This window comes from Stegodyphus dumicola, chromosome 7 (genome assembly GCF_044657685.1).
Source record: "Stegodyphus dumicola isolate Sdum_Otavi_A_Nest chromosome 7, ASM4465768v1".
Taxonomy (NCBI): domain Eukaryota; kingdom Metazoa; phylum Arthropoda; class Arachnida; order Araneae; family Eresidae; genus Stegodyphus; species Stegodyphus dumicola.
Genome location: NC_140774.1, coordinates 135652522 through 135666380, shown reverse-complemented (window position 1 = coordinate 135666380; position 13859 = coordinate 135652522). Strand labels below are relative to the sequence as shown.

Sequence of the window (13859 nt, the reverse complement as noted above, 5' to 3'; positions counted from 1 at the left end):
AATCTCCAAGTGCGTGAGATACTGTATCATATACACTGACTACCAATAAGTATTTGGACACCTGTGATAGAAAAGAAAAACTAACTTTATTCAAAATCAATAGTTGGTAGAGCCTCCACGAGAGGCAATTACAGCGTGGACCCTCCAGGGCATACTTTCCACAAGTCTTTGTATGACAGCTAGTGGTATTTTCTTCCCACTCGGCTTGTAGAAGACATGAGAAGTTCCTTCACCGATTTTGCACGGGTAATGCACCCCTGAATTCGGCGATGCAACTCGTCTCAGAGGTTCTCGATAGGGTTCAGGTCTAGACTCTGGGCAGGCCAGTCGATTCGATGAACTCCATTGGCATCATACCAAGCCTTGATTAACGTCGAAACATGACAACTGGCATTGTCGTCCTGAAAGTAACAGGGGTCCAACCCGTAAAACTGGCACAACGTAGGAAGCCCATTGTCATCCAAAATAGTGCCGTAGACATCAGAGTTGAGCTTACCATGAATGGGGACCAAGGGTCCCAGCCCATACCAGGAGAAACACCCCCAGACCATAATTCCACCTCCGCCGAACTTGACTGTTGGCACAATGCATTCTGACAGGAGACGTTCTTCAGGTAGACGCCAGACCCAGACCCTGCCATCCGAACGGTAAAGGGTGAACCTTGATTCATTACTCCAAAGAACCCGATTCCACTGATCTACGGTCTAATTTCGATGTGCTTTGCACCACATTAAGCGAGCAGCACGATTGGACTTTGTGATCAAAGGCGTATGGGCAGCAGCATGACCATGAAAACCAAGCAGATGTGCTTCCTTACAGATGGTATTCATTGAAACAATACTCCCGGATGCCTGTTGAAACTTCTCGCGGATGAGGGCCATCGGTTGGGTGCGGTTCTTCCGAATTTCTCTGGACAGCACTCGTCGGTCTCTATCTCCCAATTTCGTTGGTCTGCCGACTTGGGGCACATTCCGACAATCACCGCTCACCTTCCACTTCTTAATCGCATAGATCACTGTCGATTTTGGGTACTTCAGATCGCTAGATATGTCCCTTAAGGATTGGCCACATTTGTGATACCCGATAATTATACCTTTCTCGAAATCAGAGAGCTTCAAACTGCGAGGCATCTTGCATGCAACTAAAGCCGATGCTGTTTCCTACACGATATGTACCGGCGGAGTCCGTGACATACCTTTGGAACACAGATATCGTCATTTGCATAGGTGTCCAAATACTTATTGGTAGTCAGTTTATTATCCTTTAAATGGGACCCTACAAGTGTCGAGTGATATGGACTGCTGAATACCATTAGTTCAACCCACATAAAAAGGCTAGCTTGCATGGATGTTTTGTGGTTTTCTCCTTCTGTAGCATGAGTCAGTTTGAGTTCATGAGTCCTCTGACACCATCCCTTCCCTCAGCCAGATAGCCTTGGTATGTTTTGCCGTACCCAAATAACCTAATTATTTAAATGGACATTTTATATTACGGCATTCTGAAGTATCAGTTTAAAAATGTATAAAACTAATTTTCTTGTATATTTATTATTTGTATTATTATTTTATGTGTACAATATATATATATATATATTTCTTGTATGTTTATTATTTTTATTATTATTTTATGTATGTATACTTTAAAAAAAAATCAAGTCATTGACCAGAAAATTTTCACTTATATTAAGATTTTACTTGTAGACTGACTTTTTTAAATTCCTACTGTTAGCTCACACTCTTCCTATATCTTTTTCAAATTTTCAATCATCAATATTAAATACTTTTTATTCATCCACTCAAGTTCAAATATAGTTTTTTCACATTATTTCACATCAAATCACAGTCATCTCCTTATTTATATGTTCTACTTATTCCATAGCTGCCAATGAGAAACTAAAAAATGTTTATAATGTTAATAAAAAATAACTAAAATAAAATTTTTCTTTGTTGGCCTACATAGGAATTTATTTATAATGTATTACTTGTTTTTTGTTTTGTTTTCCTGTGGTAAAATTGCAGCTTTAGTCATAAGTCATTCAAATTGGATCTGAGTTTGGGTTCTGTAATTTAGTTTTTATTTATGTAATGAAATCTCTTTCCAAGCTTGAAACTCTGTCATGATAGTAAAAAAAAAAAATGAAAATTTTAACTTCTTTTTCAGAGATTATTGCCGGCCTGCTGTGTATGTTACCTCTAATCTCTCCCATCAGACATATTTGCCTGCTGCCAGCCAAACACAGAAGTATGTTTTGACTCCTGGACAAATTTCATCTGCTTCTTTTTCTGCGACTCAGCTTCCTGTTCCACCACCTGCACATCACCATCACAGTTCCAGTCGATCTTCCATCACCACTGCTGTACCATATGCAGCAGCTCATTCTTCATCGCATCCATTACCTGCACACCTTCAGCCAGCATCTGCAAATCCAGCTACAGCAGTGTTACCTGCTTCAGCAGTATCCATTGCTCCATTTCCAAGTGCCCAAGCTCTTGCTCCTCCTCCATATAGTTATAGCCTTAATCCTTTAAGTCCTGCAAAAGCCTCGTACAACTATCTATACTAAGTGTTTGGTGAATTGAGGCACTTTATCGTGCAATCTTACAAAAATAAGTTTTCTATTATGAAGCATGGATGAGACAGACATCTTTTTATACCGTTTCAACATAAAAGAAAAGCTTAAGTTGTGCTTTGAACAGCTGTGTAATGTGTGACCAAAATACAAGCAAACTTGTGATGCTGTTTGTTAAATGTCTTGTTTTTTTATTATTATTATTATTATTATTATTATTATTTTGTTTTGCAGATTACTATTTCTTTCACATTTTTCTAGTTTTTAGTTGAGCATTTCATGTGCATTTTTATGTAGTAACAGCAATTGAAATTAGCTTTAAAGTTTATTTCAAATTTCATCTGTGACACTGTGTAAGCATGTTTCAGAAGTTTGTAAATAACTTGTATATAAATGAGTGTACTTTTAAACTGTTTGGTCTTCATTCAATGTAAATATTATTTAAGGGGCTGCAACTAGATTTACTTTTTATTTTTATAGTGTACAAAAGGGAGTGTTTGTGCAGTGTGAAATTTTTACAATTTTGCCATGTTGAACTTCACATATATGTGATTTTAATATAACTATCACTTTTACACAATTGTAGCTAAATGTATTTGCTATGGATATGGAATGTCATGGTAGTAAATATAGACTAAGAGCATCAAATGTTTAGTCACTTTTGTATTTATCTATGCCTATATCAGAAATGAATTTCTGTAGTGTAAGGATTTTCTTTTCATGTTATGGTGGTGAATTTCAAATAGCTTAATGCTTTGAATTTGTAAATTGGCAATTCATAAACATACTGAATGCACTTAGTTTAAAATATTATACTTTAGAATAAATTAAACCAAGTTTTTTTTTTTTTTTTATAAATCTTAAAATATTCTAATGTTTGTTATTTTTGGGAAGTAAAGTGTTTTAGACTACTCATTGCTAGGAATAATGTTTTATTTTATGAGCAAAAAGTTGTTCCTAGTATCAAGTTGTGTAGCATTGTTTTTACTTTGGGTCAAGAAAAGAAAGAGGATTACAGGAATTTAGCATGTGATTAGTGATTGGCAGGTTTTCAAACGGAGTTGTTTCATGGACTTCTCATAATACAAAGTTACTCGTAAAAAGTACTTAGCACTTTAAAATAAACCCCTTCACTTTGTACATTATGTTGAATCTTTTTTCCTTTATTATGAATAATGGATTTATAAAATGAATTTTCAAGAAGCACCTTGCTCCCCCCTCGGTTTAACAACTCTTTAAAGGTTTTCTGTGTTTACATTTGCAATATTTTCTTCTAATTAAGAGAGATAATTAAGTATGAGACATAGGTTTTGGAAATCACACAGTCTTACTAATATCATAAATACTTGGTAATTTCAAGTTTTTCGCAATAAACTGCGACATGCTAAATTTTCTAATTTGAAGTTTATTATACAGATCCCCCCCCCCCAAATTTTATACTTTGTTTACTTTTTTGAGTCCATTGTGGTAATTCATAGTCACATTCATTCTTTTGTTTTAGGCTGTTTTCAAGGCCGTATCTTTTCTTTTGAGGAGGGAAATTATATATTAGCATTCCAGTTGCTGCAGTATATACTAGCATAAAGTGCAAAAATTTACTTTAAAAGTAATTTGTAGAATCTGTAAATTGGACGTATAGAAAAAAGAGCATAAAATGAAATGCTATGGGTAATAAGGACTATCTGAATGAAAATTCATGTAGAAAAATTTGCGTTCAAATACTCATTACCTGATACATGTAAAATGATTTTGAAAATTCAAAATCATGTTTATAAATTGTAATTCATTTTTTTTTTTTTTTTTTTTTTTTAAAAATTCTATGGATTATTTTTCTCTGAACCTGTTGTTTTTTAGGATTTAGAATGATTTATTTTGATTGTTGAAAGTGTAGCAATTGTGAAAAATATGCGTCTAACTTTACTGTCAGATTTGTTTTCCAGTTCAGTAGTAGTGTAATTTTAATGCTCTTTGAAATCACCACTATATAACAGAGATATCGCTGCTACTTAAAGTATTTCTCTTTGCCTATTATCTTTTTTCTTTATACAAGAAGCTTTTAGTAAAGTACCTGTTATGTCTTTTTAGGTGCCAATTTCTTTCTAAACTGAGATTAAATATTATTCTCAGGACTTACGAAAATGGACTGAAAAAAGTGCTCAATAAATTAAATTAACACTTCATACAACTGAGCATTTGTGGCATCAGCTGTGTTTGTAAATTTTTTTAAGGTTATGTATATCTTAAAAGAATTGCTGGTTTAAAATTAGTTGGTAAAGTAATATTTTTATGATAGATATATTATTATTGGTTAAAATGTGTATTTATTTAAAATCACAACCCAAAGATTCTGTAATCTGATTTTGAAGAAGTTTTATGTTATTGAAAAGGAAGAAGTGTTCCTTTCAACAGTATTTATTTAAAATGTGCATTGCTGATCATTGCATGAATTATGATTTTGTATAAAGTATTGTTATAAATTGAAGTATTGTTATAAATTCCAACTCTTTTTCAACCAGTAATATTAAAAATGTTATAGAATGCAGTTTGCATAAATACAATTTAACCTTCTTTATAAAATAATAAAAACTTCATTAAAAACATTCCTTAATCATTGGAAATGTATAGAAAATGCATATTATTGATAGTTATATCTTAACAATATTTTTATCATGTGTAATAATTAAAAATTATGTAATAGTTCCTAAGTCCAAAAAAAAAAAAATCATACTTTTTCATTATTGTATAATGCTGCACTAAGGTATATTTTGCCACTTTTATTTTTTATGTGTGTGCTGTGCATTTTATATATTTTATTTCTGTGTAGCAAATATAAAATCCAATGATTTAAGTTTCAGAAAGAGTTCATCATATATGTGTGTGTGTTTCATACATATTTGAAAACATTGCATCTACATTAAACATATAAGATCATTTATGATAAGTTATATAATATTTAAATATTTTAAGAATTTTTATCAAAATACATGAAATAAGGCATGCGTGTAATGGCAAAGGTAGTATGTATTTTTGAAAAGAAATTTCTGAACTTTTATGTTAAAGCAGTCTGCGATCCTATTTGCGCATTTTGTGATTCTGAAGAAGAAATGGACAGGGACTACTTACTTCGATGTGGGGCTCTTCGTGGTCTTACAGGACAGTCGAGATACTGGGAGGCAAGAACACTCTTTAGGCAATGACTTTGGTCTTTTTGTTCTTAGTTCTATTGCAACTTCTGTTTTAAGATTTTAGTTCTTTTTGCCTAGCCATTGGAAATATTATATATATATGTAAATTCAAAAGGTATTAAATTTAGCAGTGAAAAGTAATGCGTGAAATTGCATAGCAGGTATAAATTAATGAAATATCATTTAAAAATAATTAATTTTTGATTTGATAATTTCATTCTGTATATCATTTTGAAGACAGGACTTCTCTCTTTAAATGTCAGAAGTGCTAATATAGTATCTATTGGTCAGTTTTTGAATGTAAATTATGATGTGCAACACTCTTATGAAGCTGTTTTTGTTATTGACATGAAAAAAACGTACAAAATCAGACGCAATCTGCTAATAGATTTCCAGTGATAAATTATGCTTATGAACACACACACACAAATATAAAATGATACATGTGTTAATTTTAGTCATCAGAAAATTTCAAAAAGTTACTGACTGCATTTGTAATTTTGAATGAAATGTTTACTTTTGTTTTGTGTTGTACATTGGAAATAATTTTGTGCAGTGTACACTTTGTGATATATATTGACCCTCCAGTTTGCATTCATAAAAATGGGGGGGGGGGACTGTTTTAGCATTGTAAGAAAATTACATTGCTTTAATTCATTTTTTAAACATTTTTAATGCTTTGGTTTTGTCTTCATTTTAAATTCATTTATTATTCATGGAAATATTTGATTAATTTTTATAGTGCATTAGGTATGTAGCAAGCACATTGATTTAGACACGTTTTTTCATATTTTTCTTATTGCATGTGTGTTAACTTGATTGTTATATATCTCCAATATTGGATTATAACTTTTTATTTTAATCTTGTAATAATTAATACCAACTGTTACCACATGTGATGTGTTGGTATAGTGATATTAAGGTGTTAGCTTTACTAGTCTTATAAATAATCTGTTATACTGTTTAATGGATTTATATCAGTGTAGAGGATAGATTTATATTTATTGTGTATCACATAAATATTAGACATGCCTTTATGCATTTAGTGCATTGGGCATTGTTAGATTTTGCCTTGGGATTTTATACTGTGAGTGCATATTATTATTCAAATGAAAAATGAACTTAATGTGATTCAACATATATAATTATATATATATGCAAATACATGTATACATACATAAATAAATATGTATGTATGTATGTATGTAAAAACTGTGGTATGTTATTCAATATGTTGGTGTTAAAGGCATCAATTTTAGTTAGGTGTACCACTAGAATTCCACAGATATATATAAATATGCTTATTATTAGTATGTTACTGTTTCTGGCACTTGCTACTGTTCTAAATACATGCATTCTTTCTAACTGGCATATTATTTATCAGTTAGTTTATCTTAGAGGTATTCATATTTATTAGTGTTTATGTGAGGCTATAGCATGTGTAACTTAATTCCTCAATGAAGTTTTTCTCTAAGTGTTATAACTCTGTAGTTTGAATTTTCATGTATTTGGAGTATATTTTAAGGGGGAAAATTAGATTTTTTGTATAACGTTGTGCATTGAGATAACATCTCAGTTTGACATATTTACTTCAGTGTTTAATAGCTTCTCAGGGTATAATATATTGCATTAATAGTTTGTGTTGACCTATTAGTCAGCTGTAAAAATAGTAGTATTTTTTCATGTCTGTAGAAATAATCGTTCATGCATTGATAGGATCCTTATAGCCAAGTACTGTTGCCTTCGAGTTCTGTAATGGAATAATTTAATTAAATTTCAGCTGATTTGTTTTCATTATTAATCTTTTACTGTAGGTTAAAGTAATGAAGTACAGTATATTTATGACCTCCTTTAAATGGAATTGAAATTTAATAGGTTATCATTAAGAGTATTAGTAATGTATAAATGTACCATGTATTTACTGACTATAGGAAATCATTATTAATGTCATGATGTTACCTGGATTCTGGCCTAATGAATAAACACTTAAATACTAAAACATAAAATTTCCCCCATAAAAATAATATGTCTTTAAAATTTTGATGGTTGCAGTTTGTACGTCCACGTAGTAGCTTCCTAAAATGCAACAAAGGAATTTTTTCTCTTAACATTTATTTTTTAATAAGTAATGATTGATGGTGGCTTAATTATAAGTGGTATAAGTCTTTAAAAAAGTTACTACAGTTTATTTGCATATTTCATTAACTGTGCACAAATTTTTGTAATACATTTTATTCAGATGGCATTTTGAAAAGATTTAATAATTAAATTTGTTTGTATATATTTTTACATAACTAATTTACACTAGAATATATTGCTTTAAAATGAATTCCAAGCCAGAGTAAATGCCTAAACATTCACAGTTGAACCAAGTACTGTTGTAAATATTCACCATTTCTTATCAGATACATCCAGTGACCATATATGTCAAAAATTTTAAAGATGTTTCATTTTGAATCATCTTTGTGTAGAGTTACTTTGATTCTGCATTAACATCTTTGTTTTCTGCAGTGTCTAGTTGTGAATCTAATAAACTAAAAATGTTTATTATGTTATAATTTTTCTTTTCCTCTTTTAAAATATTTTCTCAATATAATCAGAATATATTTGTGAAAAATGTAAAGATAAAGTAAGATTTGTTTTAATAGTAGAATGTTAAAGGTTTTATTTTAAGTAGGAGTTTATAATTGGAAATTGCCTTTGAATTGGAATAATGTCAGTTTCTAGTTCTAAAATCTATTCAAAAGAAATTGAGCCCTTATCAGTCTGATTCAGAAATCTTTATGAAAATTGATTCCGTTTTTGGTGAAAATTCTGTTTGATGAACCTCCTTGTATATGCTTAACCTTCCAGCACGCGCGTGTCATATTTTTTACGACATCCGTTATTTTACCATTTGGGGCACGAAAAACGACAGAAGTGAGTGAATATTGATAATAAATTCGTTAAGAAATAAAATATTAATCTTATTATTGCAAAATACAAATGATATTGCATTCAAATATAAGTAAAAGTTCTAATGTTAGTGAGATGGAAATGCAAAACTGAATTTGTCGTAAATTTTGCGTATACGCGCGTGTTGGAAGGTTAAATATGAAAAATTGAGGACAGAAAGGGAAGAATACCACTCCTAGTAAACTTTATGCAGTTAAACAGTTCATTTAAAAATTATGTACAAGGAAAAGAACTAAAACTCTATCATCAACTTATTTCACTTCATTATCAAAAACTTTTAAATATATAGAACAGTTGTCAGGCCATTTGATAACCAATAATCCATTAAATAGGATTGATTTATGATTGTGTAATTTACCAGTTAGCAGATTTATATATTTTATGAGTAATTTCAATATTTGAAAAGAAGTAAGTTGTTACAATACTTATTCTATTGAAATATTTCATATTATTACATTTTTATGTAAATGTGTAGTGTAAATATAAAGAAATGATGAAGTAATGCAATGTAAAATTTGATAGTCTGGCCAGTTGTAACATTCAAAAATATTTTTAAAATTTTAAATTTCCGTTCTCAAATGAGCATTTTAGACCTTAATATTAATCTCAATTCCATGTAGTAAGTAGTTGATGGTAAATGTGAAAACATAACAATAGGTATGAATAATTTAATTGATCAAACAACCATGTGCACATATGTACTGTGTTAATCACAATTAAATTTCGGCTTTATAGCCAGCCCTTAAATAGAGTATACTGTACAAATGATAGATTTGATGAGTAATTTACCGTGGTGTGTACTTTTTCAAATATGATTTATCTTCCTATTCTTTTCCATTGTGAGTGTTGTCTATATGTTTAATTAATGTTCTGGATGTAGGGTTATTTTAATACCTCATTTGCAGTTCTTTGAAGTAAGTGCTGTTGTTTAAAAGGATTATGTGCGTGAATCTGAAAGTTTAATCTTATATAGAATGATTTAGATATTTGACTTTATGTGTGTGTCTTTATTTTTTAAATCTGTCTCATTGATTGTTTTATTGCTGTTTTAAAGCAGGCTTGCGGTGAATATCATTATGTTCATTTTTTTGTGATGTAACTTTGTATTTATATATGCATATATTGAATGTCCATGTAGGATAGTTGTAAATTCTTTTTCATAAACTTATGCAAATTTTTAAATCAAAGTGTATTATATTAGGAAAGTGAGTTTTTTTTTTTAAAGTATCTTGCCATTTTCTAATAATTTCCAAATTTCTTCCTATTTCCTAAATGCATACTTAGTGCCTGTATTAAAAAATATATTGCACCTGGAATTTTTCACAAATGCTTTTGCTGTCTTTTTAATGTAAGATTGTGCAATATATCTTCTGAGCAGGCATAATTCATATCTAATTACATCACTGTTAAATATTTTGGCAGGGATCACTTGACAGAGTTTGGCTGAGAATTCATATAAGCAAAATTTGCATTTCTACACAAGATTTAACTAGTTAGTAGCTGTATTTTTTCAAACCAGAAAGTCCTAAGCATACCTTAATTCCCTTAGAACTAAAGTCTTTTAACTTTTCTGAAAACAATATCAATATGTGAAGTATATATCTCATTTATAATTAATTTCTTCCTAATATTCTATTATAGTTATATATCTTATTAAAAATAATTTAATTTGAATGGAATTTTTTGGTAGTTTGTGGCACTAGCCTATTACATATATTTAAACCAAATTAAAATATTCCACAGTTTTTTTAAATTTATTCAGAGTGTGTATTAAGTTTTTGATTTTCTTATTTATCAATAACTAAATCTCTTCGCAAACTGGAAAAACAGAAGCAACTTATAAATTTGTTTTATAGTGAAAAAGCATATAATACATATAAACTATGGATATTTTTATAATTTCTAAAAATAATTTAAAAATATATATATATATATATATATATTAAAATGGACTATAGTTAAAGCTTAGATTTTTCTTTAAAAGCTGATAACTTTGTTTTTAAGATTTCATGAAATGTATTTTATTTATTAAATTAGAATAAATATAACAGTTCAACAGAAACTCTGTCGGATGTGAATCGTATTTAAAAAATTGACTTGTATGTCATCACCTCTAGTAGAAAAAACAAAATTGACATCGTTTCACTTAAGTAAAGTTAGGCATATAAAATTATTTTCAAGTATTTTTAATATTTTAGCATTGCATTTAATTAACGAAAAAAAATCTTTTGTTAAGGTACATTAAAAAGAAACTCTGCAACCATGGAAAAGTTTGTTTACATAAATAAATTTTAAACCACCATTGTCTCTATGCATTCTCAACCTATATTAACGAAAAATATGTCTTACCATTGTCCCTTTTTTATAGTATGTAATTGTACAGAATTTGACTTAGTGTTGTATTTAAAAATGTATATTAGACTACTTTTCCCAGTGTAATATCATATTAATTTTTGCTATTTTTATTTAAAAAATGTTGTAAACTATGCAATTTTGTTCACATTAAAATATTAATTTCTATGCAATTGTATTAGTTTAAGCCTTATTTCGTGTTTTACGAATGCAGTGCTAAGCATTGTGAATTTTAAGCATGTCAATAACATATCTATTTATGCAATTTTTTTAATTCTATAAACAACTTATTTGAAAAATACTACTTTTGATCAGTTAAAAGTATATGGTCTTTGCTGATATAATATTGTCATCTAGTTAATTGCCATAATGCTTTCCATTACTTTGGCATGATTTGCATTTCTGCAACAGTTTATAATGTTCAAACAATGCATATTATTTATTTAATTTGATTTTTTTAAAGATATTTAATGTAGTAAAATTTTGTTTTAAAAAAATTGTAAATCTTTGCAAAGTATGGTTTTAAATTTCTTGATTCCTATTCTTTAAACTTAGTTGCTTTTTAAACGAAGAAATTCATTTAATAAAGGGAAATGATTTGCATGATTAGATCTTTTTTCTTTGTTGTAAAATTTTTATTTCATTTTTCTTTGCTTAAGGTTTTGCAATCTGTTACTGTAAAATGGCAGATTATGAAGATAGTCTTAAGAATTCAGAAGAAAATTTTATTTGCTGTTTGTATACCACTTTGTTCTCATCTTTCTCGTTAAAATTGTACTATATAGCTTCTTAACAAAGTACTTTTTTAGTGCTTTGATATTTAAGGTTAAATTATATAAACTAAAAAAAAATGAAGAAAAAGAATTAAGGAGAAACTTTGTAAATAGCTCAGAGTAATTTTTCACTTAAAAGTCTATACAAAGAATTTGTGAGCTTATATATGTGTGTGAAAGCTAATATGTAAATTAGTTCTCAATTTTAAAGTATCTCAAATGATTTTGTGTGGTTTTTATGCATTGACTATAATAAATGATACAATTGCTTTGTGTGTACATATGTTGTTTTTATTCTTAATCATTCTGTCTATCAGAAGTGTGCCTTTAGATAGAATATTTTTTTTTTAAATATATCTTTTCTAGATTCATTGTATATTTTAGTTGAACTTGCAACTGTGTAATCTTTTAGTGTGCTAATAATATCAGTGAGACAAACTGAAAAGTGTATATTGGTCTTTAAAAAGAATTTTCAGTATGAATACATACATAAGTAAAGACAATTTCCTTTTGCCAATGCTTTTTTTTTTTCAGAACAGCATTATTGGAAATACTTCATTTATTCAGATTATTGTAGGTTTTAAAATCTTGAAGCAAAATCAAAAGGCTTTATATATATATACATAATTAATAGATACTAAATATGCATATGTCATGAAAAGATCATCACCAATCTTCTGTTTATGTAATACTGAAGGATTATCAAAAAGCATTCCTGAGAAATTTAGAATAGTGTGGGATGTGCCAATAAATAAATTTCAATGCAATCTAGTTTTAATAGAACTCTTGACTGAGCCATAAATTTATCAGCACATATTCAAAGAAGGAAATTTGCACAACCTGCAACATATGATTTAATGAAAATTTTCAATATGGTCATTGCCTGTCCATAAATTTACAATCCCATTTTTAAGTTGTTTGTTAATTATATATGTATAAATAATGGTATTTCTTCAGTTACAGTTGAAAATTTTATTCAGTTTAATACATAGATAACTATTATGAAGCAATAGATGCACCATTAAAAACAAACTCTAGAGAGTGATTCTCAATCTTTTTAAAGCTAAGTGCCCCCCTAAAGCACGAAAAATTTTTCAACACTCCCTATGTGAAAAATCCCGTAATTTAGGATATGGGAAAGAGACATTCCTGAATTATAAAAGGAGAATTTTTTTTCTTCTCCTTTTTCAGGAGACTTGTATTGGTGTAGTAGAGACACCAAATTTGTTTTAACTTGATAGTTTTGCCTTGGAAGGCAATTACATTTCTTTGGTTACAAGTAAAATGACTAATACAAAAAAAATTCTTAATTAAATAATTTTAAAAATACACTAAACGAGTAATATTGATGAAAAAATTAAGTATGATCAGTGGGATGTTTATGCTTGATGCTTCAGAGCTAGTTGCTGAACATTTGGTTCAATATTTTTAGAGAAGCACAAGTCCCCTCTTTCTACGACTTGGAGTCGACTTCTCTTTTTTGTAATTAGATCAGTCACAGCACTGAATCCTCACTCAACAAGGTAGGAGGAAGGAAGGAATGAATCCAAACTTCAAGTACATGGAACTATCAATGGCATTTCTTTTTATTAAATGCCATCATTGGCAGCAGCAAAATATGATGAGGGAAAGATAACTATTTCTCAAAATTACTCAAGATCACAATAAAGAACTAATAAGCATAATTACGTAGCTGACTGGCCAACTATGAAAGTAAATCAAAACTAAGGGAGGATGCAGAAATGAAGCGAACAAAAAAAGCTACTCAAGAAACATAGGTCAAATATGATATTCATATCGAAAGGGTGCCCAACGCATGTACTGCGATTAATGGCACGTGGAATTACCGGACGCATGTGCCGTGCTGGTTGGGATCGCAAACAAAACAAACTGTGTTGAGTTCATCAAGGTCATCCTACCTAGAACATAAATTCGCCTCACCATTCTTAGGAGCTGTCGCCCAAGTTTGCTTTATTGCTGGTACAGATGGCGTAAACCACATAATCGAATTAATACATTTTTTTT

At 29.6% G+C, this 13859-nt stretch overlaps 1 protein-coding gene across 1 annotated transcript in view; it reads left to right on the top strand.

Moving 5' to 3' along the window:
- The window catches only part of LOC118204110 (homeodomain-interacting protein kinase 2-like), a 134189-nt gene extending 122076 nt beyond the window's left edge, over nt 1–12113 (top strand). Inside the window, exon 24 of the mRNA XM_085820836.1 lies at nt 2161–12113. Within this exon, the coding sequence (XP_085676962.1) occupies nt 2161–2563 (403 nt within the window). The 3' untranslated portion in view covers nt 2564–12113. The remainder of the gene's footprint in view (nt 1–2160) is intronic.
- Nucleotides 12114–13859: the final 1746 nt, after the last annotated feature.